We start from the raw sequence: 24,767 nt of genomic DNA, 5'->3' as shown, positions 1-24,767 counted from the left end.
GGTTGGGATGAAATGTGCATCTAAGTTGGCAAAGGGAATAAATGACTCGGTACCAATTTTATTATCTAACCAATTTCAACCCACATTGCAAGAATCAGTTGTTTCATCATAAATTCAACTTGTTTAAGTACAGTAAAAGCTATTTAAAAAATAATTGTAATTATTGTAGTCTGATTTATCGCATTCCTACCTGACTCATGCATACGTAGGAAATGTAACTTATTGTACCTTATTCTGAGAAGTTAAAAGCATCTGTTTTATATTTCATTTTCCTGCTTTCCTGTGCTTTTTCAGCATCAACATTCAGACCACTGAACTCTGGTAAAAAGTCAGAAAAAAGCAAAGCACGAAAACGTCACCGGAGGACTGTTGCAGGGATTCCACGACATGTTCAGAAAGAGCTTGGTATGCAGCTAATTTTTTTTAAGAACATAACATTTTCTGTCGCTTGCCTGTAAACTTTTTCTTTTTTTTATTCCATCAGGCTTGGATAGAGTGGGATGGACAGTAACTCAACGGCTGGATGAAGAACAACTTTTCAACGGAGATACAGTTAACAGCCCTTTGACTGGGCCAGAATCACCAGAAATACTTGGTTCCAGCCCTCAAGCCTCAAACATCATCCATCCACTTAGCAAAGAGAAGGTGGCACAGCTGAATGCTGCCCATGCTGCTCATGCAGATGACCTGGCCCTGCTGCACCGTTTCCCTCGTCTTTATGAAGATGAGCGGAGACCTCGGTCTGTGGCTGTGCCGTGGATGACTACTGCATCCAGTCTCCAACAAAAGCCCCCTAGCCCAGTCATGACCATGTCACCTCAGGCTGCATACATGTCTAAAATAATTCCCAATGCTGTGTTACCACCCTCCATTGATGTAGTGGAAATCAGCCGCAGTCGAAGTCGCAGTAGTGTCCGCACGGTCAGCAAGAGCAGCCTGATGGTGTCCAGCCCAGCTCCCTCCCGCGCTTCGTCTAGAGCTTCTTCATCCAGAACCACTTCCTCCAATATCACCTCTGTCTCCCGCTACAATGGTCCTATTCTGTCTGACACTTCCTGTTGCAGCAGTTCAGATTCTTCAGACACCTTGGTGTCTGATTCTTCAACCATCTCCAGCAGCAGCACGCAAAAAATGCCTCACAATGTAGATATGTCTGCTAAACATTATAAGGTCAATAGCAATTCTTCTAATGGCACCTTCAACACTAAGGTCCTAAGCAAGGGAGAGCAGAAAGATGGGCAATTTGTGCGTAGCCTCTCTGTCATTAAGTCCAAACGAGCTCCTCCTCCTCCAAGTCGCTCCTATTCCCTTCACAGCAAAGTGAAACGGCGATCACAGGATCTGGTAGAGCTTCCAATAGAACCGTCAGTCTCTAACAAGGAAAAGGAAAACCATAAACCTGGATCATCCCCATTGCCCTCATGTGTAGACAGCCCTGGTTATCATGGAGACACCAGCTCTCTAGACGACTCTACAGGTTCCACATTATTCGCTTTAAAGAAATCTCAGCTACCAGCACCAAAGACGGAGGATTTGAAAAAGGCTGCAGCAACAGATTGCAAGGACGCTTCAGAAGAAAAGCAGGAACAGTTTCAAGAGAACAAGCACACTAGATTATTGTCTCCATCCAGTGGTTACTCCAGCCAAGATGGAACATCCCCGCAACAGCCTCCCAGCACATCTCCAAAGCACAAAAAGGGGTTCCTTACAAAGCTTCAAAAGTTATTCTCTGGGCCGAACTCTTCTAGTTTGGCTCCAGCCATCTCAACCCAGATGGGGATTACTGAACCTAAACATGACACAGTGAGTGTCAGCACCTCAGTTCAGACCCTGAGAGAACTCTTCAACATCCCTCCCCCACCCAAAGTCCATGCCCCACCGCCGCCTCCCCCTGAGGTATGGGCTCACAGTAAACGTTCATTTGAGTTACTCCTGGGACCTCCAGCTCCTGACAACCCTATTGCCATCATAAAGAAGAATCCAAAGGACAGGAGACAACAGAGACAGTCTCCCTCCGTGTCTAGAGAAGGATCTGTAAAGAGCTTTGCAGTAGAAAGAAAATACAAGAACACGGCGATAACGACAGAGCCTATAAATGAATCGCTAGAGGCAAAGAAAGTTCAAGAAAGTGGGATTTTAAGTGCAGAAATTCACAAAGAGAAGATTGAAAGATTATCTCAGAATGGAGATTTGAAAGGTAACGTTAAGGAAGAGAAAGAGAGAGTATGTGACATTTTAAATGGGATGTTAGTGAAGGATATAGAAAAGTGTGAAAGGAAAGGTCAGAAAACGTCCAGTCAAGCTGCAGGGAATATTTCTTCATCGGTGAGTGGTCCTCTACAACTCGGCGCCATACAGACCAGTGAGGCTTCCAGATCTCTACAAGTTGTTTCACCTGAATCATCCTGGCCTCCCCCTCCTCCACCAATGGCTCAAGCTGGCGTCAACGGAGCAGATGGGCTAGATTTTCCACTTCCACCACCCCCATTCTTCAGTGAGGAGGGAATGATTTCACCTGTTCAGGTGACACCAAACAGGAACAGCTATGTTTGCAAATCATCACCTGGAGCTGTGCTTAGTAGACAAGATGTGAAAGGAGATTGTGTTGAGGTGCCTCCATCGCCAGGTATCCCTCCACCCCCACCCTATACTGCTCCCCTTCCACCAACCACTGAGACTGAAAAGGGCTCTGTCCCACCAAAAGAGTCTTCAGTATCTGCTTCACCAGTTAAAGAAGTCCATCTTCCAACAGCTGTAGAGGTTTCTAAAGACTTTACTCTTCAACATACCCAGGAAACATCTTACTCCACTGAACAGGCAGGTCCTCTGAGAAAGTATGTTGCACCTCAGAGTATTCCACCCCTACCAACACAGCTCCAATCTTCAGAGCAGAGGATGGATTCTCCAGACAAGAGCGCCCCACCAAAACCTGAAACTAAAGATTTACCAAACAGTATTTTAATCCCTCATCAGAGTATTCCTCCCCCTCCTTCTATAGAGCCTCTGCTCAAGTCTTCAACTGATCCTTCAGGAACTGACGAGGCACCAATTTTACCACCATCTGAGTTCAGAAATGCTTCTTCACTAAAAGAGGAAGAAGAAATTGCTTCTACTCAACCTATTAATATTCCGTTGCCTCCACCTTTGCCAGCACAGATTCCTGCGAACAGTAACCATAAATATGGTCCTGTGAGCATAGAAAACCAACACCAAACGACAGCTTGTGCATTTGATGTACACAGAGAACAGTCGAATCTCATCACCCCTTCCCTCTTGAAAATGGTCAAGCTTCGGTCTGTTGAAAACAGTCTGGAACCCCTTGAAACTCAAGAGCAGGCCTCTTCTAAAGGTGTCCTTAAGCACCCCTCTTCTACTATAACATCATCACTTATGCAGATGGTCAAACTTCGGTCTGTGAACAGCAGCCCTGAACCCACTGAAACTTCCACAGGCATAGAAGAGGAACCAACACCGTCTTTTCTCCAAAAGGTAAAGCTTCGGTCAATCAACAACAGCCCCGAACCAGCTGAGGTTGCCAAGGAATCAGGCGAGGCATCAGTGTCCAGTGACACCCAATCATCTCAGCAGGTGGTCAAGCTTCAGTCTATTAACAGCAGCCCTGGACCCCATGAAGTTGCCAAAGATGAAAGTGAGGCATCGGTGTCTGATGCCACCTCATCCTCTCTGCAGACAGTCATGCTTCAGGTTGTTAACAACAGCCCTGAACCCCATGAAGCCACCAAGGATGCAAGCGAATCATCAGTATCCGATGCTACACCATCTTCTCTGCAGACGGACAAACTGCAGGCTATTAACAACAGCCCTGAACCCACTGAAGAGGTCAAGGATGCAACCAAGGTGTCTGTAAAGAACAGTCCTGAACCCCTTGAAGCTAAAGAGCAACCAAAGCCCGAGACCCCAATGAACCAACAGCTCCCTGACAAAGAGCTCCCAACCTCATCTTCCAGTAGTGAGGCTCCTCAGAAGCCCATCAGAAAATCTCTGATCATGTCCCATCCCACTTCAACATCTCCACCTGCCACCATCACCTCACTACCAACTGTGTCTCAGTCTGTTGTAGTTTCAACTGCAGCTTCACCTACAGTTGTCTCTCCAATGAGGAAGTCTCCTCCTGCCACAACCTCTTCTGGCTCCATGAACCTGCAAGAGGCCATCCGCCTCAGGACAGCTGCCAGATCGAACCAGGGTCCTTCTTCTCGGCTCTCACCTTTGTCCCCTCTAGACTACCATAAATCGCCGTCAAGTACTGCAAGCTTCATCTTCTCCAAAAGCAACAAGAAGGCAGTGATTGAGACGAAGCAAAAGCAAGAAGAGAAGGAAAATGTGCAAAACAACGTGGAAGATTCCACTAAGGTGACGAGTGAAGGAGAGTCGAAGATGGTAGGGAGAGTGCCACCACCTGTAGCAAAAAAACCGAAAGCAAAGGGTAAAGAGGCTGAGACCAGTGACGCTGTGGAGCAAACTGCAGGACAGGAAACACAGCTAGATGGTCTCAAAGGTAAGAGCAATTTGAACAAAGAGATTAACTTGTTTTATTGATATATGCCTGAAGGAATAAATGCTTTGAAAAATGTTTTATTTTTTGTTTAACATTATTTAACTTAACCATTTTTGTCATGCCCAGAGCTGCGTTGCTTTAACAGCCGTCATTCAAATCAGCGTCATTGCTACAGTCCCACCCATTTTACGTGCTACAAATCTAATTGTATCTGTCCTTTTCATCTGCAGATACCACAGAGGAAATAAACGGGACAGCAGGTACTGTTCAGAGCGGGACATCATCAGCATGAATGCAAAGCTTGAAGGAGACCTTGGAAGGACTAAATAACACTGACTTCTTTTTAATGCAACTGTTTGACAAACAAATGGATTTGAATTGATATGGTTCTTATTTTCAGAATTTATGCATTTAGAAAGTTGTTTGAGTTTCATGTTAATGGTGTGGGTCTTAATTTTCATTAATTAATTTTGCATTTTAGAGAAAGCAAGTAATGTATATTTTTCTTGCCAGAGGGACTTTTGTTCATGGTACTTAAGACGTCGAGGGAATATGCTGCCCTCTAGTGTCAACAAGTGATTGCACCACTTAAAATATGTCCTGCTGAATCAAAGCTTCAGTCTTTGCTTGTATCAATGGGATCTTTGGGAACTGATTTGTTTATATAACATTTTTGTCTATTTAACATATCTAATAATTATGGATGTGTTCCACAGAGTTCTGTATATTTTCCAAAAGAGTTTCCACACCAATTATATGTTTAAAAAACTATATTAAGTTATTTCTGTCTTTTCATTGGACTTCCCTAGAGAGGATTTCACTCAATGCAAAGTACATTGTTTAAATTTGCAGTCATTTGTCAAATCAAAAAGTCTTTATGAAGCCCATTTCATGCTGCTTTTCGTTACTGACGGTGGGAAGTGTTGCTTTCCACTCACAGTTCCAACTTATTTTTGTTCAAACTGGTTTTGGAGGCTGAAATGGAGGATATAATCATTTATAATGAAAATTAAACACTTAAACACCGAAACAAATTGTGTGATTTTAATTTCTGTATCATGAGTGCTGTGAAAAACTATTCCGTCTTATAGATTTTCTGCATTTCACATAATTAAATATTTTAACAAAGTTGACCTGATTAAGGTGGGTCCACCCACCCAATCTAACCAGGCTCCATGTAAAAAATACATCGGCTCTCCAAACCTAACTAGTTGTACCACTCTTGATCGTAACCATTTGTCACATGTACAATGAGTCTTTTGCAAAACTATGGAGGAATTGTTTTTCAACCACATAAGGTATAAGGCAAAGTATGTTTGTTTTCTGAATTGCTGTTTTGGATGATCTTGGTCATTTGGCAAAAGTCAGAGGAGTTCTTGTTTTTGGTCTGCAGTATTTTTATTTTACTAGTTGCTCTCCTATAGATGTCATTTTTAAAGTGTCTTAATTATAACCACCAACCTGAAACGAAGCAAATGGAGCATGCAGTACTTGGATGTTCTGGGATCCACTCTTGCAGTATTTTTGGTAAGAAAACCACTACTGGAGGTTAACTACACTTCCATGTTTTCAGTATTTGAAAAATAGCTCCAACTTAGAAATCTCATGTTCTGAATTTAAGAGAATGAGTCGATGGATTATAGTTAATTGGTCCCAATTATAAAATAAGTTTGATATGAAACATGTAAAAACAAAAAAACTACAAGTCCATAAGGGGGTAAATACTTTTCTACAGTACTGCTTAAACTTTTTTTATTTTAATTAAGTCCAAATTTTTGTTCAGGTATTGCAAAAATCTAATGCACATTTGGTTAAGCAAATGTTCATAGGGATGGGCAGACTTTGCCATTAAAAATGTTAAGGTGGCACAACAGAAGAAATGGTGAACTATTTCTCCAGAGTTTGTACTGAATATTTTTCCCTTATTTTTAAATAGATTAACTCAGTAAAGATCGAGTTTAAACTCAAGTTATCACAAGACACTTCAGTCAATGGATTTCTGTCATTTATTGTGCACAAGCAAGTCAAAAATCAGATCAATCCTCAAGCAGATAGGTCATCTGCTTTGTTTATGTCCATGTGAAATACCATGTTTCCTCCTGCTCCTCCATCTCACCGTCTTCATTCCTTCCTTGCACCATCCTCTTGTTCTCATCCCCTCTACATGCATGTTTCTTCGTTTTTCCTTCCTCCGAGTTGGGGGGCTTCAGCTTCCCTTCATGGACGACATCAGTAAACGTCTCCTTCAAGTGCACCCTCGGAAGAAGCAGATCTTTCACCTCAGTGATTTCATCTTCACTTGCTTCTTCATATCTTGATTCACCTTCCCCAAACTCATTTAAATCTGATAATTTAGGTTCACTCCACTTGTGCTCCAAGACCCCCTTACTGTCAGCCAACTCCTCCAATTCTGGTTCCAACGTTTCTCCACGGATGGTTTCACTTTCTTCAAGCCATTTATCATTTGTCTTCTCATGCTTTTCATCAGCTGCATCCTCCCAAAGTTTTTGATTGTCATTTAGGTCTTTGTAATGTAGTTTGCCTTCATCTTCTCTTCCCCCGTTGTCTGCAGATGGGATTATTTCTTGGTACCAATTCTCAGATGTGTGTGGCTGATCAGAGATCAGTAATGGTCTACTGACAGCAAAACCTTTGGAACAAAAGACCAGAAGTGCTTGGTTCACTAAAAATCTAAAGCATGAAATAAGACGTATACATAATATTGCATTCACTGATGATTTAATAGATTTTAAATAATAGCTGGTTGACTTAAGATCAAGGGGTTTTGTTAACAGCAGGCTTAGATTGTGGTATGATAGTCAATAGCCATGTTTGAAAATGAATTAAAATTTCTATTGGAATTTTGAGACTCTTTCCTCCCCCAACAATCCAGTGAAAAGTTACATTTGACATGTCAATCAATATTAATTACATTTTAAAGCATGAGTTATGTGTAACACAGAGGAATGAGTGCAGGAAGATATTCATTGAAGAGTACAAGCGCCCTATAAAGCTGAGCAGAAATGGATGGACTGACAAACCTTCCAATGCCCTCCGTGGTTTAGAGGTCACACATGTTGAATCACAGCACTCGCATATTGAATCCTCACCAGTAAGTGCTCGCCATCTGTAAGAGAAAATTTACAGCTTAGAAACAATACAGTATTTTCCGCACTATAAGGTGCGCCGGATTATAAGGCGCAGCTTCAATGAATGGCCTATTTTAAAACTTTTTTCATATATAAGGCGCACCGCATTATAAAGCGCATAGAATAGAGGCTGGAGTTACGTTATGCATCCACTAGATGGAGCTGCACAACAGGGATTGTCAAAACAGTCCGACTCCGGTTGGTGAGGAGAGCATTCCGCGACTGGGCCGGGGCGTGGCCGGATGATGGTCACCCTTCTCCGTTCGCGCACAGCATGTTCGTGGAGAACGTGGTGCTAAATGACCCGATTTTAGACGGTTGGTAGGTAGATAGGTCAGTCAAACTTTATTAACAAACCAGCGTTCTGACAACTATCCCAGCGTGCACCATGCAATTCTTCTACGGCGAAAATGAAGTCAGCGGCTGCTTACTGTAGTTGCTAGACCTGTTGTGGCTCAATATTGGTCCATATATAAGGCGCACCGGATTATAAGGCGCACTGTCGGCTTTTGAGGAAATTGAAGATTTTTAGCTTATAGTGCGGAAAATACCGTAAACGGATAAATAGATACGCCTCTATTTTTAAAGAAATCATTGCTCACCTGCCATCTTGGTAGGTGCAGGATTTCTGAGCAGGCCCCGGTTCCCCTGATGTGACAAACAACTTGCAAAAGATGCTGACCTAAAGAGGACAATAAATTACTCTCATCAGTTGCATATTTAAAAAAAAATAAAATAAAAAATCTTTAGCACCATTATTTGCCATCTTCACCTTAGTGTCAGGGTCGGCTGTAAACTGAAATGTCCTCAAGGAGAACCTCAGGGTCTTGTCAGTCCGAGAAACAAACTGTGAGGATCCAGGTTCATGCTTGCTGTCCAGCATACACCTGTGAATTCAAAAGAAAAACATTTACATATATGCAAACAACCAAACACCTAAATTACCATTTTCCTGAATACATACCCAAAGTTGTCTATTAAGGTGTATTTAAGGGAGGATTTGGAGCCACTAGAAGGTGCTGCATAGCAGCTGTTGGAGTACAACTTTAATCCAGCAGGTAGATGAGGTGCAGAGACTTGGATATTAACAGTTTGTCCCAGCAGGTACACCTGAGACTTGGCTGGTGTTCTCCATGAACCTGAGCCATTTAGAAAGACAGTTATAAAAATAGTATTCAGAATTTATTGAAAACAATTCACTTAGGCCTTTAATGTAGGAACTATGACCTAGCAAGATTTCCAATTCTTGGGGTTGATGCTGTATGTACTTTTGAAAATATTTTATACATGTAAACCTCAAGTGTTCTTTTTTATTTTTTTTTAACCGTTTCGTTATGGGAGTGTTGTGGACTTTACAATTCTGGTTGATTGGCATTTGTCCATCAAACAATCACAGACACCCTTCAAAATGTGGATAAGTCACAAAAGCCCAGCCAGTTGTTCCTATAGTGCCTTATTCAAGCATGTGAATTGAAAATTTGAAAAAAAAAAAAAAAAAAAAAGATTTCTAAAGCAACAGGGATAATTGTGAAGCAAAGTTTAAGAATTTGGGTTAGATTCACAAGTCAAATTGACTTCAAGACAATTTGACTTGGACAAAATGACTGGGACTAAAACTGTCCCAGTCATTATGTTAAGCCACTTAACCAGAGAAATCACCAACACCATCTTAACTACACTATTTAGAAAAAGTCCTAAAAGCCCAGAGTCTGGAGGCCAAGTGAGAAGACTAGGTCCAAATTGCTTGAGGTTCAGTGCAAGTTTTCCCACAGTGAACCATGTCAAGTGAAATACTGAAATACCTCACCTTGTGAAAAGAATAAGCCAGAGTTTGTAACAAATGACAAAAAATAACTAAAAATTTTAATAACATTCAAATTGATTGAGCCGTTCACTATGAATGTAGGGCTTCATAGGAAAACTGTTCAAAAATAATAATTTTACCGTCCATTAAATTGATCTGGAACTCCACAGGACGTCCTTTCAGTTTTTTGCGCAGAACAAGAGTTTGCCATGTGGGCTGCACCGCCAATTGGTAGACTGCATGGTCTCTGAAGGACAAGGAAGATGGAAGTCGTTTGCACTTTCAAACTCACTGTATGCCTTAAAATGAAGAGAAGCAAATCTAACCTCTGATAATGACATTCAATGTTGACATCGATTTGGTGCGCTCTGCTCAAAAACCGTTTTGGAGACGGTTTATAGTGGAGCACGTATTTGTAGACCAGATAGTCGTCCGGCAGCTGTGCGTAAGACAGTTAAAAATGGCTCTTCAACCTAAAATAAAAAAATAAAAAAATGCCGCACATGGCTACATGCTCACCTCCCGCACTCCATCGCACGCAGTCAGGGGATACGTGAAGAGTAGGTCACCGTGCGGCCTGGAGATGCCGTTGCTCCGACAGTCCCTGCCCAGCGTCAGCTCCTGCGCCTCTGCGCCCAGACCATAGAAAGCTGGTTTGACCCGCACCACAAAGTCCGAAGGGGAGCAGGTGACAGAGACGTCCGGTGCGTACGCCGAGTCCGCCTTTATCCAAGCCTCTGGCTCCCCAGGAAACAGAGACGGGGTCACCAGCGTGTAGGAATGAACCGACCTGAGCTGAGACAGAGGAGGCGTGAGTCTGGAAATCCTCTGGATGGCCCCGCTGTCCTCTGTGGTAGACGGTTTAATGACTTTAGACACTTTTCTAAATAAAGATTTGGGCGAGTCCGCTGAACAGCAGATACAGCCAAGTGATAACACACAAATAAACAAAATAATAAAAAGATGCCACTTTGTTTTCATCGCAGCAGACCGCTTGTTTCTGCCTTCCTTCCACCGTCAAGCCGCGCGTTAAAAAGCTCCTGTCGCGGCTGCAAATAATTATGAGAGATTAAGCTTCGTGTTGCTCAAAAAGAAAAAAAATGTGATTCTATCTTCTCATCTTATTTATTTTTCACTTTTCAGCATCATCTTAATAGACCCAGATGAACTATCTTAATTTATCTCCAGCATCAGATCACAATAGAAAGATTGTTTCTCGACACACAGGTCCACATTGTGAAAAGCATCGGAGACGAAGTTCTCCGTCCGCCTCCATTTTTAATGGGTTTCAGTGATTTGTAGTAAGCGTGGACCTTCAATATGCGAGTAAATTGGTGAAAATTATTTTTGATAAGTTCAATAAAATGGTAAATCGAATTTGTATAGCGTTTTTCCAATCATTTTGACCACTAGAGTCACACACCCATTCGCACTCACATTTATACACCGATACGCTGATCGGTTGGCAATTTGGGGTTAAGTGTCTCGTCACCGACACGTGGCAAGTAATTTTACTGCAAATGTAAAATTATACTGTATTTTGTGTTGCTCTGTCACATAGCGGATGTAAAAGATATGGGGTTTATGGTGGTGACAAACTAAGATACATTTCCAAGGCTCTGCAGTCTGGATGCGTTTTGGGGCATGTCAAATTAAGCAAAACACTCTAGAACCTTGTTTCAACTATTTTTATTTATTGATTTACAATTTTACATAAAACATTTTTTTTAATGATTCAAGTATTGCTCAATGCTGTCATATTTACAATTTACATATACAAATGTACATGCTAGAAATTCACTCCAATTAGTGCCATTTCAAAAATCCTAAAGAAAATACTACACAGTCCCAAGTCCTTCCAGTAATGTTATTGGTCGATCGTATTATTCTAAAAGCAGCTCGTTTAACTTTTAACTTTAAAGAATTTGATTTATTTTTATGTTTTTTGCTCCCCTGTTAATAAATCACAACATTGTGATTGCATGAGGAAATAACATTCCCTTAGACAACTTGCTTGAATATTTAAATAAAACCTTCCTCCTTCTTGGTATGTGAGAGCGTTACCTCTTTTACTCACTGATGCTCACTTTATAGAGAAAAGACTCAAAGGAATTGAAAGGCTACTTTGCATCATCAGAAAGTCTTCACCAGATAAATAAAAACTTCAAGCATAAATAGAAAAGCAAGTGCCTGTGAGTGAGCTAAACTATGGATTTCACTTCATTTGGTACAAAAATGCATTTTCACCTTCAGAAAATTCAAGTAAACAAAACATGAAATGTTCTTCGGAAAACCAAAACAGTAAACAAAGCTCACTGAAAAACAGTGAGAGAGTGCTTACAAACCCCATGAACTGAGATATTCTAATAAATATAAATAGCCGAAAGCAAAAGTAACATCACACTCCCCTGCACGCACTAGAGTCAGATCTTACAAACCAATAAATAAATATATCATAAGGTACAACAACAAAAATCACGTCTGTAACTAAGATTTTGTGAGGTAAAGCAGACGAAGGAGGAAGTGGAGTGTTACCAAGAAAGCTGGTGGATTTTGGCTTCACACAGAACCAGAAAAAAAAAGTGGATCGTCTCAATACATTTCTGTGAAAACATGTAGTTGGCATATGAGCAGATCTTAGTGCCCTGATGATAGATGATAATAAATAACGGTTCAGTTGTCATTTTGGCTTCATGGTGATGAAACTAAAGCTGCTTTCAGTTGAATTCAGTCCCAACTGGTTGAAAAGGCAACAAACAAAATACTTTGGCCACTGGAGGGCGCCATGAACCCGCATGATAGTATAGTATAAAGTAGGTTGATGCTGGTGAAAAGGCAGCTGTGTTGGTCTGCTGTATGCTACCCGTCCTGACAAGAGTTCAATGCAGCTGCTACACACTGCTTCCCAGTTCTGACGTTTCCGAGTTGGAGTCTCTGTTAGGAGGATGAGAAACAACAACAAATCAAAAATACAGACATGTGCAAACAACGTAAAAAGACATGCAAATACACGAGGCTGGCGTAAACATTGTACCGCATGTCGTCACTCGTCACTTACAACAAATCCTCCAGTAGTTTGCGGTTGCCTTTTCTCCTCTCCTCATTGATGGGGTAGGTCACAATCACCAGAAGTCCGACGACGATGAGGACGATGGGAACAGGAGAGACCAGGACCTTCAGGGTTAAGCTGACCGCCTCAGGCTGGGAGCACTCACCAGTCACATACCCAGCAAATCTGCCAAAAATATGCAGCAAGACAATGGAAAAGTTGAGCTGGTGTGTGCAGACTTTGGATACATGAAGGACTGCACAAGTACATGACTGAAGCAGAGCTGGAGATGGCAGCACTCTTTGCAAAGTATTCATACCTTTTGCACACTTTTTCCACATTTCAACTTATGTTACAGTTAAAATCTTCTATTTTAAGGGGTTTATGTGACAAAAGTAGTGCATATGATAACTTTGAAATAGAAGAAAACTGATACAAGAGTCCAATGTCTCCTTTTCATTTCCCGAAAATAAAATCCAGTGCAAATAGCAAGGTTCAGGACTCAATAAATTTGCTATTAAATTCCATTTGTGAGTAATATCATCTCAGTGTGATATGTAAAGGCCTTAGGGATTTGTTGGAGAACATTAGCAAACAAAGAGTATCACGAGGATCATGGAACACGGCAGACAGGTCAGGGAGAAAGTTATGTACATGTTTAAAGCAGGGTTAGGTTATAAAACAGTCTAAGGCACACTTTCAAGAAAAAGTAGTTAAGAAGAAACCAAGTGTACAGAGGAAGCCAGACAAAGTCCAGTTTAAAGTTGCCTCACAACATGTTAGAGATGCAGCAAGTGGAGGAAGATGCTCTGGTCAGACGAGAACAAAATTAAACTTTTTGTCCTGCATGTACCAGACTGTCTTTGGGGGTAAGCAACACTTAACAGATCAACATCGCTGAGACGGTCATGTCAGCATCATGCAATGGGAATGATCTTGAGACCTGGATATGAGGATCGCTGGCCTACACTTTAGTTTAATTGAAAGTATGCTGCAAAACTTTAAAAATCCTGATCACACACTCTCCACCCAGTCTGACTGATGTTGAAGAACGGACAAAACAAAACAGCCTGTAGATCAACCAAGTTGGATGAGAGACATACCCAAAAAAACTTGAAGCAAAAAGATGGTACTAAAGAGTATTGACCGAGTGGGGCTGAATACAAACACGTCACACTTTTTAGATTTCAGTATTTTAGCTCAGGCTACTTCTTATTTTCTTCCAAGTTCACAACTATGTACCACTTTGCGTTGATCAGCCACGTGAAAATCTCCAGAGTACATTAAAGTTTCTGGCAGCGACGTGACAAGTTTAAAAGGTTTAAGAGTATGAAAGTTTGTGCATGCAAAGTGCAATAGTTTCAATGGTGAAAATAGTCATCTATCTAAGGATAATGCAGGAGATAACAATAAATAGACTTACTTTAAACTGAGAGTGGAAATGCCGAGAGACAAGCCAGATGCAAACTTGATAAAGAACACATAAAAAGAATAGAAGAGGGCTTCATGACCGTGGACATCTGGATTCTGAACTTTGAAGTCATCCACAACATCCGGAAGCATTGACCTGAGGGGACAAACAGCATTTAGCTCATGATAAAAACCAACAGGAGAAGGAAAAGATGCTGTGGGTAAAACCTCGGTCCTCACCAAGGGAGGAGGAACGCTGCTGCCACACTCACACCTGCTGCCACGGAGACCAAGTAGGAAATGACCAGGTGGCTCTGGATGGAGACGATCAGGATCATGAAGGGTACTGCCCACTGCAGGAAAAGAGAGAAAGAAGTCAGATTATTATCCTTATTTAGCACCATAATCTGAAGTTTTTCCAGTCTGTGAAAATACAGACCAACATGCCGCAGTACGTCGCCGTCTTCTTCCCAAACCGAGTCAGGAACCACTGCCACCACGGGATGGTTAAAGTTCCAGATACCTGGGGGGGGAAAAAAGGAGGAATGTTTGATACTCAGTTTGGGTTGAGAATGAATGTGGAATCATGACAGCAAGTGTATCAATCAAGGATGGCAAACCTAGATGTGCAAAGATCCAATCACTGAGATGCAGAAGCACCAATGTAATCGAGACTGTGTTATTTTTTTTATAGAATTGACAGGCAATCTAAATTTGATATTTTCATTATTTTTCACACTGCAGAGGTGTAATTTACATTCCCAACAAACTTTAGAGTTTCTTAAAATCAAGTTGCTGCCATGTATAGTGTTAAATTTGCAGTAGCTGTGGAATATCATCATTCCCCATTTAAGATGTTTTTGTTCCTTTCCACTGACTTCAAGAATGTTACATTCACTTTTGATTCTGAGGAGAAAAGGCACAAAAAAATGCAGTTGTAGTAAACTAAAGAAATCAAACTACAGAAGAGAAAAGTTAAAAGTTTCTGTTTGAAACTTTTAAAGCATCCAGATTTGTAGTTAGTGGGATGGAAATAAGAGGAAAAGGGGCCAAGATTAAAAAGATGGAAGACTTTAAAATATTAAGATGGTCTGGCTGCCAGATATGAAGTACAGAGGATGACTCAAGACTTTTGCACAGTACAACAGATAAGGGGAAACTAATTGGTTGGTTTTAGTCAATTTGTGAAATCATACATTTTAGGATATTTTCCTTTGAAAGACATAATCAGAAAAATATGCATCTAATCTAATACATGACTTATGATTACAGGAATAAAAATATATTTAATTGTTAGATGTACAAACACAGCATTGAGGTTAAAAATAAGCTTATATAGTGAATTGGTCAAAAGCATCTCTAAGAAAAAAACTGTTGTTCTCTATTTTGGCCATCTATTGCCAACTAAATACTGAAGCTGCATAACTATGTGGGAGAAAACCTTCATATCCGAAGTCAGGAATAATTATGTTGCATTTCTCACAGTGATATGAACAAGAGACAATCAGAACACTGAGACTGTGTTCTCTAGTTTTAGACATTTTGAGGATTTTTGAAAATTGTTTCATAGAAGATAAAAACTAAAGACTAAAATCAGTTTGTATTCAGCATCACTGGTGAGTTAAAACCTATTTTCAAAATGCAGCTGCAGTCAGATGTTTTTGCAAGTACTTATCATTGGCAGTAAAATTGTCCTTTTTTATGGCTTTCAATGATTAATAGTTAACCAAAACGTGGGAGCAGATGACAATACTGATGGTGGTACCAGCACCTCACATAAAGTGGATGAAATAATAGAGATTAAAAACTAAATGGACAGAAACTAATCAATTTAAATCAACTAATAGTTCTGAGAAAAGCTTGTTGGTGAATACAGAAAGCTTGTGGACAAGGTGCATCCAATTCTTGTTTATCCAACTCCTTCAAGTTGGAGAAAAATAATTTTCCCACTAGACAAAAAAAACACTCTTAGGAAGATTTTAGGAAGAAGCAACTTTTGAACTTTCAAAAGCAAAGTAATTTGTAGGAGAAGCTTCCGCTTTCAAACCTTTTCCTCAAATATACAACATGGAAAAAGCTCCAGCTTCCTATCATAAAGAAAAGCATGTTGCAGAAAACTGTGAGTAAAAGATGGAGAGGAGTGGACAGCCAATAGTTGCACTGTAAAGGGTTGCCTAGCAACAGAAGCTCTACTGTAAGTCATCTCTTCTTTTAACGCACAGTAAGCACGTTGGTGACCGGCCCCCCATGAGCTTAAACGCCCATAAAACTGTCGTCTTTTAGTCCAGTGTCTTAGTGTGAAAAATGTCTCTGAATTGGCCCAGATTAAGGTTTCAGACAGGAATTATGTCCTCTAAATGTTCAACCCTGACAAAGGCCATTTCAGGAAGGGTCCTCGAGTGGAAAAATTAGAAACACTCACCATGATGACCAACAAGATATTCTGGAAGTCCTTCCTGTGGCCCAGCGCGTGGGTGATGAAAAGGGCAAAGTTTCCTTCCAGCAACTGTAAAAAAGTAACATTATAAAACAGGATTATATATGCAGAACATAAACCAAGTACCAGATTCCTTTATCAGAAAATGAAGCTGAAAGGAAACCCTAAAACTCCTAAACAAAGAAAAGCATTAATAATTTTTACCATGAAACCCAGCGATGTGAAGAGGAAGCCGATGACCAGCTTGACGTAGGGTCCGTGACTCATGATCACCCACAGGCCTTGACGGAAGGTGAGCGGCGGAGTTGAGGTTTTACAACCGCTCTCTGGAAGACAACAGGGAAAAATAAACACAGCTCCAACTCTCTAAATATGTGCCCGCCACATTTTGTAATGCAAACTTTTAATCTGTGAACGATGTGAAAACAAAAATTTTGAACACTGACACAATTGTTTCCAACTAAGTATTTTAAAATGACACAAGATCATGTGCTATTTTAAATGGCACATGACCTTTATGTGCCTTTATAAACAAAGTTACTGTTTACTGAAGCTGCAAAAGTAATTACAATTTTACAAGGGTTATAGTTAAACAGTGTCAGTATACTGCACTTGCAGAACTACAAGTCACTCGTACTGTACAGAACACATCTCTCTATTTAAGTGTATGATTGAGAGTCAGAAAACTAAATATTGAAATTCAACACTGATGTTTAAAAGTCTCAAAGCGAAGAACGCTTTGGGGATAAAACATAGAAAGATGTAATGGTTCTGTACCTTTTTGCTCCTTCACACCAAAAAACAAGACTGCAGCACAAACGACATAGATGATGCAGATGACCCCGGAAGCAAGCAGGTAGGCTCGTTTCTGAAGGAATGGAAACAAGGAGAGAAATCAGTTTGATTGTGTTGACGCTCAATGGTTTAGGAAGTAATTTATATACATGGATGTCATGACTTAGATCTTCCTTTGTTACTTAAACTGTTAATATGGAGAATAAATGTCAAAACTAAAACTTTACTTTATTCATGCCTACATTTACTAATTCAGAGACAGAAACTTTTGCCTATTCTTTGGAAAAATACTGTGGCTCAGTATTTCTGAACATCCATTTTTGTGTTACTTCAGATTCACGATTGCAGTTAGATTCCCACAGCATCATGCTGCCTCCACCATGTTCTATTGAGGTGACAATGGTTTAACATTTCATGATTTTGTTCCTTCCACAAATAGTATTTTGAATGTTTCTGGAAGTGGGAAAAAAAATAAAAAATTTTGTGCCATCCTACTGTAGCACGCCCCTACACATTTGTTGTATATCGCACATCAGAGGTGCGACGTACCTGGCCCTAAGGGCCAACTATTCTGCATGCTTATGGTGTTTTCATTCTGTCGCACGCTCAAATTAAATGATTAGACAATTAAAAGGCCATCAAGTGAAAGCTAATGATATAATTTAACTGTCCCGCAGTCTTAGCTTTATGCCGGGGAAGAGTGAGGCAGATGTCATTCACTGATAATTACGACTTGGGAAGGAAAGTGGTATCAGAGTAAACCAAATAAAATAAGTCCAACAGTTTGGATCCAAATAAAATGTAATATTTTTATCTCACCCAAGAAGAGACACTTACTGTATCTTCCAGCGAAATTATGGTCGTGTTCATAGTGATGTTTGTGCTGTTGGAGTTTTCAGGCTCAGTGGGACAACTGGAGACTCCACCTACTATCTGTCCCTGGATCGCCGTGCCCAGCACAGTACCCAGCACCTCCACCGTCATACCTGATTGACCCCAAGGTTTAAAGGTCAGCACATTTGATAAAACACCGATGCTTTACGATCGTCATGAGGAGCGCTTAACGTACGATAGGCGGTGGCAGAGTCCCGCTCCTTCTGGTCACTGCTTATAAACATGGTGAGGGCTGAATATGGAACATGGAAGCACTGCAATCAGAAACAAACAATTAGATATAGTGATTGGTGTGATGGAGACGGGAAAAGAGAAGTCGTCCATGAGGTGCAAACTAACCGTCAGCATTGACTGAAAGAGGCAGTAAAACACCAGGTACCAGATGACTTTTCCTTCCTCAAACGGAGGCACGTACCAGATTAGGAGGTAAGTCAGCACTGCAAACGGAGTCGAGCAAAGGATCCTGCAAAGAAGTGAGTGGGAAGTGTTCAGGACACGTCAGCTAAAGTTTCAGCTTCATCACTACTTGCAGTACCTTTAAAGTGTTAATAAACCATACTGAATGCGCTTAATGAATTATCCTTCCTGCTACTGTAACATATCCGCTTAGTTTCTTACTCGAGTCTGCCTTACAGTCGCTGCTTTTCTTCCCTTTCTGTTTTGTGAATAATCTTGCTAATCCTGCCTTGTTAGAGCTGGAGCGTGCAGAGAGGGTTCAGGCAGGGCAGCATGAGGCGATGAGGAGGTCCTGATCCACCCCACTTCAGTCTGTACTACTGCTTCCCTCAGCTCTGTGAGACTCCAGCTCCCAGTCTGAGTTGGTTGTTCTTACCTCAGCAGTCCGCTTTTAAAATTCACAACAGTGCCAAGATTACACCACCTTACAAACATTTCTATAAAACTACTTAAAGCTTTTCTTGGCCAAATGGCTTAATCTCAGTCAAATTAGGTGGAAAACATCCATTAAAGTCGGTGTTCAAGGTCTGGACTTTGAAACATAGATTAGCTTCAATCTGAACTATTCCATTTTACAGAGGTTTTTTTTTTCTCCAGCATTTTGCCAGATTAAGGTCCAGCTTCAATCCCCACAGCATGATGCTGCCACTGCCTTGTTTCACTGTGGGGAGAGCATGTTGAGGGCGAGGTGCAGTTTTATTTTCTGCCACTGTGGTTTCATCTAATGTGATATGACTTATGTGAAACTAAACGATGACTTTGTTTCAGGAAAAAAATAAAAAATATATATATATATATTTTTTTTTTTCGTTGGTTTTTTTTGTTTTTTAGTTCACTCCTTTGAAGGAAATCCAATTTAAATGCGGATAACAACTGAGCGGAGGATCTCTGTAGCTCCCACAGATTTACCACATGCCTGCTTCTTTCATTAAGGTGTTATATATTTTTTAAACCTGTCAGTTTAAGTGGACAGCCAAATCTTGGTGAATTTGTAGTTGTGCCATTCTTTGTTTTCAGATGATGGATTGATCAGGACTCTCAGGATGGTTGCTTTATAATTGAGCTCTGCTTTAAACTTCGCTGCAGCTTTCTCTCATGTTTACTAACTTGCTGGGTTCCTTGGTTTTCATTATGCTATTTGTTCATTAATGTTTTCTAACAAACTTTTGAGCTCTCCATAGAAAAGATGGGTTTATATTAAGATTATATTACATTATTTCAACAATCTGGTGACAGTTGGTCGCACTGGATTGTATTTCAGGTTTTCATAGCACAGTAGGCTAAAAAAGACATATGAGCTTCTTTTTATGTAGGAAAATATGAAAAAAGATCAAAGTACTTTTAAGGCGTTGTCGTGGTTTTTTTAAAAACTCCTCTTGTCTGGGATTTATGAAAACCTGATAAAACTGTTTGGAGGTAAATTACATTGTCAAGCAACCAACAATAAAGTTATTATCACAAATATTAACTGCAGGCTTCACCTTTGTCTACAAGCTGCCATGCAAAAGAAACAAAATCGGAGTCCCTCTGGGATGTATCGCTAATCACACCAGGATGTTTCTTTATTGGAAGAGAAGCTTGTGAACTTGCACTTTCATATGAAACTGCACCCCCAGCCCTGTAACAATGGCTGAGACATTCTGGATTTGCTCTTCGGTTTCAGTAAATGAGGTTAGCGAGACCCAACAGTCTCTCACAATAACATGTCTGGCCTAACCCCATGCGGAGGTAAGTGTTAAGGGAAATAACCTGAACTTGCTCAAACCTCTAACACTTGGTTTTAAATCTAAACAGAATGAATATTTCATGCATTTGTTACCTTTTTTTTGTTGTTTTCACAATAAACTTTTATTTTTAAATTACTATTGTTTAGACACATATGGCTTTAAACATAAGGTATGCTTTTCTAAGCTTCCCTCCATTATCAAAAAAATCAAACCTACACGTGGCACTCATTGTTTCTCCTTTTCTAATTGGTTGGATCGGATGGTGTGTTGTGGGTGGGACCAATCACAACTGAAGCCACGAACTTCCTCTTCCCTCCTCCTCGGCTGCCTACAACATGCAACTCGTGCATAGCCGGCAGCTTGTTTTACTTCTCGCTTTTTAAAGGCCTGACAGCTGCCGAGACTGATGAATTGCAGTTAGAAAGAATCATTTATAGCACCTGCTCTGCTCATCTGCACATTCAGATCACAGGCTTAAGAGATATTCTTGTAACCTCGAGAGAACTTCATGTGCCTTACACTAAAAATTAAACATGAACGTCGCCTATTTTTACAACCCAACTTCCTTGCTGAGCTCAGTGGCTGCTGAGCTCAGTGGCTGCTGAGCTCAGTGGCTGCTGAGCTCCGCATTTGGCTGCTGGGGGTCATTTGATGCTGTAAAGCACAATATGTAAATTTTACAGCCTGTACTTATGCTGCCTTTTCTTCGTTCTGTTAAGCTTTATATGCTGGTTGTAATAAAGAACAGACCTGCAAACAGGAGGCGGTTCTAGATCCACAAGTCTGACACATGTGCGCCTGACATTTACTGTAACATCCAGCTATGAGCAAGTTTAAAGTCAGCCCTCATTTCTTTGGAGTGGTTCTTTAAGCAGATGGGAGTGTAAGGACTAAAAAGGAGGGAGAATGCAGCTGAAGTTCAGAGAAAACCCTGCAAAACTCCTCCATACTTCTTCACAGTAAGATACACTGATTAGAAATAAACTATTAAGGCATGGAGGGGAATAAATGATAGAGCAGAGATCTGAAAATTGAAGTTCTGATGTTTTCCTAACAGTTTTAAGGGGAAAAAACATACACAAAGTTTAAGTTTTCTTTGCCCTCTCATTTTCTCTTACATATTCATACTCCCAGTGTAATCTTTCAGTCTAGCTATTTTCTCTTTCCTTTCAGCCTCTTCAACCTTGCTGCCATGGTTACTGATACCAGGCGCTTTTCTGTCAGCCTCAAGTTTCTCCCTTCTCTAATCCGTTGCAGCTCACCTCCTCGTCTTCGTACAACAGCGTTCCTTCACATTTTGTATGTACGAATTCTCAACTTTTCCAGATTGCAGTATTCTGGATTTTTCTGTCCTTGTTTAGCAATTTCTTAGAGGCCTTTCGGTTGGGGTACAAACTTTCAAATTTTTTTATAGCAACTCTTTCTACTCTGACCAGACTTTAGCTAAGGGACTTATAAAGAAGAATGAATGGATGGATAGATGCGTGGACAGTTAAATGTGTGCAAGAATGGATGGAATCTAATGAGCAGGAATTTATTGAATTTCTGGTAATAAAACTTTTCAAGTAGTTGCCTAAAATAAATAAATGTATAAAAAGTTTTAGATACACTTTTCATTGTCACTTTTATTATTATCACAATAAATACCACAAAATATTGTGATAAAATATTAAATCCACCCCTAACGGATGGATGGAAGAATATATTATTAAGTGACGGATGGATGTGCAGATGGGTGAATGGATGATGGAAGAAGAGACAGACAGGTGTGATCTGTTGTTCCCTCTCCACACTGCTCTAGATCTGCAAAACCCTTGGATCAAGTTCCAGACTATTCTAGACTACATAGGAACCCTTGTCATTATCTTTCTGTGTCAGCATTTGCTGAACCAAACTTATACCTACCAGGGCATCATGCGGCCGATGCCAGTCCATTTACTCCGGCTCACCAAGAACCCCACAGTTGGGTCTGTGATGGCATCCCAGGCCCGACCAACGAACAGGATGATGGAGGCGTAGGAAGGATCCAGCTGCAAGGAGAATGGTGCCAAAGAAGAATGAGCACAACAACACAAAAGCAGATGCTGCAATGAGGTCATGCTTTGAGCAGCCTGGCCCTAACTTAAGTTCCCACTGTGAACAGTGGAAAAGATTAATTCGGCAACAAAGCTGACAGCAGGAGCCCAAGTTCATTCGGCTGACTGAATACAGCAGAACGGATACTGTTAAACTGAGCCAACACAAACCGTGCTCTCCAAGATTATCAATTTACACTGATTATCTTGGAGAGCTAGAGAAAAGAAACATAGATAACTGCTTGTAAATCTGCCAGCAAAAATACAGGAGCAATATTCTGCAGCCTTATAGGTTTTGTTCAACTTCCCCTTTTTAAGGAAGCATATTTTAATCACCTGAGCCACATCGAGCAGGTAGATCTGGAGAAAGAAGCCCAGAGCGCTGCCTGTTATCTGGTAGGGAGCTCCTCCGATGGCATAGCACAGTTTACTCCACAAAGAGAGTTTCTGTGTGTCCCTCCTCTGTTCTTTTGACTGGAAGAGAAACATCAAAGAGAGAGATGCATAATGGAGTCGACGTGACGTTAAAACAGTTCATGCCTCTGACTGTAAAAACTCCCTGGGGACTCATGAATGGGTCTTTTTTAACCCTGTGGTTCTCTGCTTCGCATGGTCTCAGTCATCACGTTCTAACTGATCAGTTAAATCCCGTCTGAATCAGAGGCTGGGGTTACCTTAGTTCACATGCGCTCAGGCGGCATCACCGCATCAGCCGAGCTCAGCCATTGGCTCCTGAGATGGGATGTTGCAGGTTGTGTGACATTTTTCTACAAAGCCTGCACACCACATACTTTTTGCTTTTGGCCAATCACCTTCGAGAGTACATAATAGAGGGGAAATCCACAGCTGCTGCAAACCTATATCATTCAAATTCATATCATCTCTCCAGATGAATTTGAAAGAAACCATATCAAGTTATAAATAAATGCCAGCAGCCGGTTTATTTATTTATTTTTAATCAGAATTGGATTGACAGCCTTTTACAATGCGAGAACCATAAATTACATTTAAACAAACTTCCAAGCTACACTATATCAAATTTAACAAAACATGGCTGCTGTAAAAAATGAAGCATATCTGAGTGGGGTATTACTTTTTAAAGCCAACACAGTTTTGTACATAACTCAACCAAAATTGCTTAAAATCTAATTTGACAACTAGATAAATAGGTGTCATTTTGTTTACGCAAGTTTTGCTATTTTAATGTAAAACATACCTTAAAAGCCAAATCCCAAATACAAGATTCAACATGCTTGGTGGACATCGCCTAAGGCAGAGGAATTCTTTTGTAATTTTTCTCCCCCACTCCTTCCCTTTTTATTTACATGTTTATAATAGAACTTCATTTCAGAAATGTTTACTTGTTTTCTATAAGTCTGTAGCAATCATTTGATTGTAAAAACAAATAAACAAAAACAAAAAAATGCTGCATTGAGTTGTTTTTTTCTTTTGCCTTCTGTGATGTCATCAGACCAAGAATGCGTGGGGTTATTTTTTTTTTTTAGAGCAGTTACTTAAAATCTTTGTATTATGTATAATTTTGCAGTGAACATCCATACTTTATTACCCAGCTGTGGTTTAATACCAGAGTATGCTTGCTAATGAAAAAAATTACAACATTAGAAAGTATCTTTAACATCAATATGCGGAATATTGAAGCGAGTTTTACGCACATAGCATCATATAGAGTTCTTAACATCACTTTAAAGGAAATTTGCAACGATTAAAGTACGATTTTCCTTATTTCCTCATTTCCGCTCATTCAAATAAAATGGGTTGCAGTACTGTGAAGTACTGTGTTCTACTTCTTCTGCACAGGACTGACAAAAAAACTGTTTGGAAATTTGTTTGAATACACGTTCATTTAAAACTCATACCGCAAATAAGGTAATAAGCAGGGAAAACAGGTGGAAGGGAAAACACCGGGTGGAATTCAAATCCCGAGGGCAGAGAAGGACACGATAAGTCGAGCTGCGTGAAAGCGACAGAAAATAAACGCCCACAACGTTTAAAACGCTACTTCAAAACTAGGCGCCTTTTCCCGAACCTGGATGAAAGTTATGAGAAATTGTTCGCGTTTATTTTAAACATAAAAACGTAAATTTAGACAGGGAAATCCATCCTACCTTGACCGCCTTGATTTCTGTCTTCATAGGTTTGACTGTCGTTGCCAGTAAAGTTGCGGTGTACTGCTCGGCGCCTTCTCCTCGGGCCATCTTTTTTCGATAAACTGGTTAATTTTGGTCCAGTTTGATATGAATATGTAGTGTTATATTTAAAATTACAGCTCCTCACAGCAGCAGCATGTTGTACTCTTCTCTTCTTCAAATTTGTATGACTCAACTCTCGTGAGCTGTATCTGGCCAGCTCATTCATTCTACTACGCCACGTCAAGACGTCAGAGGGATCGAATGTTCACTGTATGGCAACACCCTATACCACATAATCATTC

At 40.5% G+C, this 24,767-nt stretch overlaps 3 protein-coding genes across 4 annotated transcripts in view; 1 reads left to right on the top strand and 2 right to left on the bottom strand.

Moving 5' to 3' along the window:
• The window catches only part of LOC103458575 (uncharacterized), a 33,443-nt gene extending 27,890 nt beyond the window's left edge, over nucleotides 1–5,553 (top strand). For both annotated transcript variants that reach the window (XM_008399489.2, XM_008399490.3), the window contains 3 exons: nucleotides 295–405; nucleotides 485–4,519; nucleotides 4,750–5,553. In XM_008399489.2, coding sequence (XP_008397711.1) covers nucleotides 295–405; nucleotides 485–4,519; nucleotides 4,750–4,811 — 4,208 coding nt within the window. In that variant the 3' untranslated portion in view covers nucleotides 4,812–5,553. The remainder of the gene's footprint in view (nucleotides 1–294; nucleotides 406–484; nucleotides 4,520–4,749) is intronic.
• An 844-nt stretch (nucleotides 5,554–6,397) lies between these two features.
• On the bottom strand, nucleotides 6,398–10,750 carry LOC103458576 (zona pellucida sperm-binding protein 3). Its single transcript, XM_008399491.3, has 8 exons — nucleotides 9,992–10,750; nucleotides 9,799–9,911; nucleotides 9,613–9,719; nucleotides 8,633–8,807; nucleotides 8,441–8,555; nucleotides 8,271–8,350; nucleotides 7,561–7,646; nucleotides 6,398–7,169 (listed from the first exon to the last, which is right to left on the bottom strand). The coding sequence occupies exons 1-8, from the start codon at nucleotides 10,451–10,453 to the stop codon at nucleotides 6,589–6,591; spliced, it is 1,719 nt and encodes a 572-aa protein (XP_008397713.1). The 5' UTR covers nucleotides 10,454–10,750; the 3' UTR covers nucleotides 6,398–6,588.
• Nucleotides 10,751–11,145: 395 nt separating this feature from the next.
• On the bottom strand, nucleotides 11,146–24,706 carry LOC103458577 (sodium-dependent lysophosphatidylcholine symporter 1-B-like). Its single transcript, XM_008399492.3, has 14 exons — nucleotides 24,442–24,706; nucleotides 22,652–22,789; nucleotides 22,146–22,270; nucleotides 18,397–18,520; nucleotides 18,233–18,311; nucleotides 18,001–18,149; nucleotides 17,146–17,236; nucleotides 16,573–16,694; nucleotides 16,354–16,437; nucleotides 14,371–14,454; nucleotides 14,172–14,284; nucleotides 13,945–14,088; nucleotides 12,531–12,707; nucleotides 11,146–12,406 (listed from the first exon to the last, which is right to left on the bottom strand). Exons 1-14 carry the CDS (start codon nucleotides 24,529–24,531, stop codon nucleotides 12,364–12,366), a joined length of 1,563 nt encoding a protein of 520 aa, XP_008397714.1. The 5' UTR covers nucleotides 24,532–24,706; the 3' UTR covers nucleotides 11,146–12,363.
• Nucleotides 24,707–24,767: the final 61 nt, after the last annotated feature.

The sequence above is a fragment of the Poecilia reticulata genome, chromosome 22, assembly GCF_904066995.2.
Source record: "Poecilia reticulata chromosome 22, P_reticulata-male-v2, whole genome shotgun sequence".
NCBI classification, from domain to species: domain Eukaryota; kingdom Metazoa; phylum Chordata; class Actinopteri; order Cyprinodontiformes; family Poeciliidae; genus Poecilia; species Poecilia reticulata.
Note: the sequence above shows the minus strand (reverse complement) of the source record. Positions and strands in the feature narration are given on the sequence as shown.

Excerpts from the sequence above, each read along its gene's own strand:
- LOC103458576 (XM_008399491.3), bottom strand. The coding sequence starts at position 10,453 with ATGAAAACAAAGTGGCATCTTTTTATTATTTTGTTTATTTGTGTGTTA. Across the intron at positions 9,720-9,798 it reads ATTGAATGTCATTATCAGAG|AGACCATGCAGTCTACCAAT; the intron begins GTTAGATTTGCT and ends CTTGTCCTTCAG. Across the intron at positions 7,647-8,270 it reads TGCACCTACCAAGATGGCAG|ATGGCGAGCACTTACTGGTG; the intron begins GTGAGCAATGAT and ends TTTCTCTTACAG.
- LOC103458577 (XM_008399492.3), bottom strand. The coding sequence starts at position 24,531 with ATGGCCCGAGGAGAAGGCGCCGAGCAGTACACCGCAACTTTACTGGCA. Across the intron at positions 16,438-16,572 it reads TCACATCGCTGGGTTTCATG|TTGCTGGAAGGAAACTTTGC; the intron begins GTAAAAATTATT and ends ACTTTTTTACAG. Across the intron at positions 14,285-14,370 it reads CGACGTACTGCGGCATGTTG|TGGGCAGTACCCTTCATGAT; the intron begins GTCTGTATTTTC and ends CTTTTCCTGCAG.